Source organism: Bufo gargarizans, chromosome 2, assembly GCF_014858855.1.
Source record: "Bufo gargarizans isolate SCDJY-AF-19 chromosome 2, ASM1485885v1, whole genome shotgun sequence".
In the NCBI taxonomy this organism is placed as follows: Eukaryota; Metazoa; Chordata; class Amphibia; order Anura; family Bufonidae; genus Bufo; species Bufo gargarizans.
The window spans coordinates 3,770,206-3,776,213 of NC_058081.1; the positions used below are offsets into that span (position 1 = coordinate 3,770,206).

The 6,008-nt window shown below is 40.1% G+C and overlaps 1 protein-coding gene across 1 annotated transcript; it reads right to left on the reverse strand.

Annotated features, from left to right (window-relative positions):
- Positions 1-2,052: 2,052 nt before the first annotated feature.
- LOC122929195 (olfactory receptor 6F1-like) lies at positions 2,053-2,973 on the reverse strand. Its single transcript, XM_044282701.1, has one exon. It carries the CDS (start codon positions 2,971-2,973, stop codon positions 2,053-2,055), a length of 921 nt encoding a protein of 306 aa, XP_044138636.1.
- Between the last annotated feature and the right edge of the window lie 3,035 nt (positions 2,974-6,008).

Consider the following 6,008-nt stretch of genomic DNA (forward strand, 5'->3'; position numbering starts at 1 on the left):
GTGAGGTTAGGCAGAGGCATGCTGCTCTCTCTGCCTTCTGATTGGAGCCCCAGCAGTGGTTACCATGACTGCTTGGGGCCTGGTGAATGTTCCCAGACCTGTCATTAAAATCTGCCTGCTGCATAGTGCACGAGGCACGATTTAGGATACTTTCACACTAGCGTTTTTCTTTTCCGTTATTGAGTTCCGTCCTAGGAGCTCTAAACCAGAAAAATACTGATCAGTTTTATCCTAATGCATTCTGAATGGAGAGCATTCCATTCAGTATGCTGTAGGATGCACCAGTTCAGTCCCTCTTACGTTTTTTAGCCTGAGAAAATACCGCAGCATGCTGCATTTTTCTCTCCGTCCAAAAATCCTGAAGACTTGAAATGTATTAATGCCGGATCCGGTACTAAGTGTTTCGGAAAACCGGATGCGGCTTCCCGATCTGCGCATGCGCAGACCTTTAAAAATGAGAAAAAAAGAAATACCGGATCCATTTTTCCGGATGACACCCGGAAAGATGGATCCGGTATTGCAATGCATTTGTCAGACGGATCCGCATCCACATCCGCCTGACAAATGCATCCGTTTGTGTCCGGATTGCCCGATCCGGCAAGCAGTTCCGGCGATGGAACTGCCTGCCGGAATCCTATGCCGCAAGTGTGAAAGTACCCTAAGCAAGCAGAGAAGCAGAATCCCATTCACCATAATAGTTCTCTATTATGGTGTATGGGACAAGGAATCAAAATATCCCAGGTTCTAGTCCCCTAAAGGGGCTAAAAGTTATTGTGTAAAATATATATATATATATATATATATATATATATATATATATATTAAAAGTTCAAATCACCTTCCTTTCTTAATTTTACATATAACAATATATCAACAATAAAAATTTATATTACAGGTATCATCTGAAAATGTCTGAAATATTAAAATATTTTGAAAATTGTACTGTGCAGTAAACTTCATAATGGAAAAAACTATAAAAACATGCAATTCACCAAAAATAAGCCTTCATATGGTTATGTTACTGGTAAATTATGACCATTGGAATGTGGGGAGGAAAAATCATAGATGAAAATATGCCCACTCCTTAAAGGGGTTGTCTCACTTATTGTGATTGTCCATATTGTTTCCTTTGCTGGCTGGATAAATAATTCCATCACATTATTCACTGCTCGTTTCCATGGTTACGACCACCCCGCAGTCCATCAGTGGTGTTCATGCTTGCACAATATAGGAAAAAGCGTCGGCCTATTTGGTGGCTGGCAACTTGGTAGCGCACATAGGCTAGTGATTTTTCCGATTTTTTGGCTGCTTCACCAAATTTTTTTTTAAAATTGGCTTTTTGACAAAAGCGCATTTCTTTGTAAGTAGTGGGTGCAATGACAGGAAACTGCAATTTGCGCCGCTCCCCGTCATTGTATCCTTCAATTGCCATGTTCAGAGCTGATCGCAGCATCTGACAGTAATAACACAGTGTAAAATAAATAATAAAAAAAATGGAATCATACTTACCCTTATCCATTGGCTCGAGAAGAGCCGGCTGCCGCCATCTTGATTGAAGATCTCGCATGGAATCTTGCGTAGCCCATGACGACATCAACACACAGGATTTCGTGCAAGATCTTCAATCAAGATGGCGGGGGCCGGCTCTTCGTGCTCAAATGGATTAGGTAAGTATGATTTTTTTTTTGTTTTTACCGCCATTCAGAAAAAAATCGATTCACTATCTCGAAGCACAAGGAAATTCGGCTTTGCGGCAAACAAGATTTTTCCTGAAATTTGTATCGAAATCCACTTTATGGACTTCGATTCGCTCAACACTAATCTCTATGTCTGATGGTGGCTAATATTTATTTCTGTGTATAACATGACTTAGTGGAATCCCCTTGGTGCTAGGACACATTGGTTAACTGTTATTAATATATTTTTTTATATTTTTAATATACGCATATATGAGTTCTGTGTATGCAGAGATCAAGAATGAAGAAATGGTAAAGGAACATGTTTGATTCTCTTCCCGGTTCCCGACTGTCTCTGGTCTCTTGAAGGGTTCTTTCATAAATAAATTTTGCTTATGGCAATTTTGATTTCTTTATTCCGTAAGCTGTAGATGATAGGGTTACACAGAGGAGTGACAATGGTGTTAAGTAATGATAACATTTTATTCAGATTTAAGGAGTAACCTCTAGATGGTGCCACATAAAGAGCAATAAGTGTCCCATAATAAGTAGACACAACCATAAGATGGGAACTGCAGGTGGAGAAGACCTTCTGTCTGCTACTGGTGGAAGAGAGCTGAAGGATGGAGGAGAATATGCAGATATATGTCCCTATGACAAACAATAACTGAGTGAAGACAATTGTCATGACTGTAACGGACACATGGATTTCTACACTTTTTGTATCTGAGCAGGAAAGCTGAAGAAGAGGAGCAAGATCACAGAAAAAATGGTCAATGATGTTTGGGCCACAGAAGTCTAATTGGAATATAAGGATCTCTGTGATCATTGACAAAAGGAAACCAGCCAACCAACATGTCATAGCCAAAGAGTGAGGTAGAGTGTGGTTCATGATTGCTGCATAATGTAGTGGGTTACAGATGGCCAAGTAGCGGTCATAGGACATCACCGAAAGAAGAGCACTTTCAATGAGTGCAGAAGCACCAAAGAAGTACAACTGTATGTCACAAGAAAGAGCAGATATGTAACATGTTCTCGATGCAATGACTCTCAGGGTGTTTGGACCAACATTGGTACTTATCAGTATGTCACAGACGGAAAGGTGAGTCAGAAAGATGTACATCGGTGACTGCAGCTGAGAGGTAGAGGACACTAGTCCAATAATGAGAAGGTTCCCGAACATAGTGACCACATAGATGATGAGCAGAATAAGGAACACAAACAACCAGAACGTGTGAAGGCCTGGAAATCCCAAAAGTATAAATTCATAAACTGTGGTCTGATTGTAAACAGGCATCATGAAACTGTGAGAGGAGATAGATACAAGAAATTATAATGTGTCCAAATATAAGTACGTTAATGAATATTGCCAAATAAGCAATATGGAATATGAGACATGCAGTATGTGTCTGCATGTTTCTGGAGAAATTGTGGCTTCTTCTAAGGTGTATCAGAAGGACCAGAGTCCTGGAAGATATTTGAGATGTGCATCGTTCATTAGTGTTGGGTGCGAATATTCTAATCGCTAATTTTAATCGAGGATATCGCCACTTTGAGAATTCGCGAACCCATGATCCCACCCTGCTTCTTGCCTGTGGGCCAATGAGAAGGTAGCAATGTCTTTGTCTGAGCTTAGCAACATCCCTAGCAACCAATAGGAAAGTTGCCGACCCCTTAGTATATAAGAACCTCCCTCAGGAAACTTCTAGCAGCTTGAAAAATTTAGCTATAGTGACCCACACCTGTATTGCGATGGCAATGCGCGCATATTACATTGCCGATTTTCACAATCAAGAAAATAATGGCAAATTCTTGAATTCTCAAATTTATGACGAATATTCGCCCAAATATTTACAAAATATAGCGAATTTGAATATTGCCCTTGCCGCACATCACTATTGTACATATCCTAGACACTATTGTACAGCTCCTTTAACCCAATAGAAATGAATATTATATTTACAAAGCAGATGCAAGATTTTCAAATTGCCGTTTCTTCTCCAATACATTGCTCCCGTGTGTCTAATAGAAACTGAAGGCAAATCTCCTTACATTTTGTATATAAAGCTCCTAGACAAAGCAACAAGCTTTCAGACTCTAAACCTTTGTGTGGTCTGACCCTGCAGTCATTTCCTTCTGCCTACGATTTTTTGACCCACTTTTTTACATAGACTTTTTTTTACATCCTACTATAAACTAACAACTAGCTGCAGGATTTTTGGCAAAGTAAATGTGTAAAAAAAACTGTAAAAATGGCATTGAAAATATGTCAGCTTTCTGTGCATGAAACCAGCTTGAAGGAGCTTTGTGACAGAGCCTCATTTTTTCGAGGTGTGTATGGGGGACCCTCAAATCCTCTCTCGTCACAAGTGGTAAAAAATAGAAAAAAATGTATTTTTAAATTTTTGCTGCGTTTTATGCACTGCACATTTTATAAGTTTCAGCCTCAAATTAAATTTTGTAATTTGTTTCTATAATTGTCATCCCTTTATGTGTGAATCAATCAGACAATATATACAACATTGGGAAGTGAGGTCCTCTCCATCCATCTCTATTTCTAGTTTATTTGGACTTGGTCCATCTCAAGGGTATGGACATGTACCAATTGTCACATTGTTGTTTTTGGGGAATATTATTTTTTAATCAATTCAATTGAAAATGTACTATATCCTGAGTATTTTAAATACCTCACCAATATTTAATGTGGTAAGTCTTCCAGACATCTTCCAGATGTCAGATTGTGTTTGGTGATGGTTATGTGGAATGATTTGCCATAGGCTACTCACTCGATTGTACAGCTGCTGGATAAAGTCATCCTTCTTCATAGCAATTAAAACATGTTTAAAATGTTAGTTTTTTTTCCCCAAAATGTCCTAATTTCCTCCCAATCCATGCTTAGTGAAATGCAATGCCAGAATGCAATGGATTTACTTACTTACTTGGATTTACTTACAATGGATTTACTTACTTACTCTGGTAGCTCATTGTATCGTCTTCTGTTTCTCACATAAATTGATGATTAAAATCCAGCTCGTAGGATGTGCTTCTGTTTATAGATGTTTCCAGATCTCCTTATAAACAAAATAAATAAATAAAAAGAATCAAGGCAAGAACTCTCAGAAGAATAAACCTGTGTAAATTATACAAATAAGTCACAAGGGGAAAATACAATGATCTGTGATTTACTAACAAGTCTAATAATATAGAGGAAAAAATTATGACATCACTCACTGTATCCATAAAGTACAGTACACAAGTTGATTAGCTTTTCAAAAACTTAAAAAAATAAAGATTTTGTAATATTGTGTCAGGAGCAGAGTTGAGCGGACAACTGGATGTTCGGGTTCGAGAAGTTCGGCTGAACTTCCCGGAAATGTTCGGGTTCGGGATCCGAACCCGATCCGAACTTTGTCCCGAACCCGAACCCCATTGAAGTCAATGGGGACCCGAACTTTTCGGCACTAAAAAGGCTGTAAAACAGCCAAGGAAAGGGCTAGAGGGCTGCAAAAGGCAGCAACATGTATGTAAATCCTCTGCAAACAAATGTGGATAGGGAAATGAATTAAAATAAAAATAAAATAAATAAAAATTAACCAATATCAATTGGAGAGAGGTCCCATAGCAGAGAATCAGGCTTCACGTCACCCACCACTGGAACAGTCCATTCTCAGATATTTAGGCCCCGGCACCCAGGCAGAGGAGAGAGGTCCCATAACACAGAATCTGGCTTCATGTCAGCAGAGAATCAGTCTGCATGTCATAGCAGAGAATCAGGCTTCACGTCAGCCACCACTGCAACAGTCCATTGTCATATATTTAGGCCCAGCACCCAGGCAGAGGAGAGAGGTCCCGTAACAGAGAATCTGGCTTCATGTCAGCAGAGAATCAGTCTGCATGTCATAGCAGAGAATCAGGCTTCACGTCAGCCACCACTGCAACAGTCCATTGTCAGATATTTAGGCCCAGCACCCAGGCAGAGGAGAGAGGTCCCGTAACAGAGAATCTGGCTTCATGTCAGCAGAGAATCAGTCTGCATGTCATAGCAGAGAATCAGGCTTCACGTCAGCCACCACTGCAACAGTCCATTGTCATATATTTAGGCCCAGCACCCAGGCAGAGGAGAGAGGTCCCGTAACAGAGAATCTGGCTTCATGTCAGCAGAGAATCAGTCTGCATGTCATAGCAGAGAATCAGGCTTCACGTCAGCCACCACTGCAACAGTCCATTGTCAGATATTTAGGCCCAGCACCCAGGCAGAGGAGAGAGGTCCAGTAACAGAGAATCTGGCTTCATGTCAGCAGAGAATCAGTCTGCATGTCATAGCAGAGAATC

Excerpts from the sequence above, each read along its gene's own strand:
- LOC122929195 (XM_044282701.1), bottom strand. The coding sequence starts at position 2,973 with ATGCCTGTTTACAATCAGACCACAGTTTATGAATTTATACTTTTGGGA.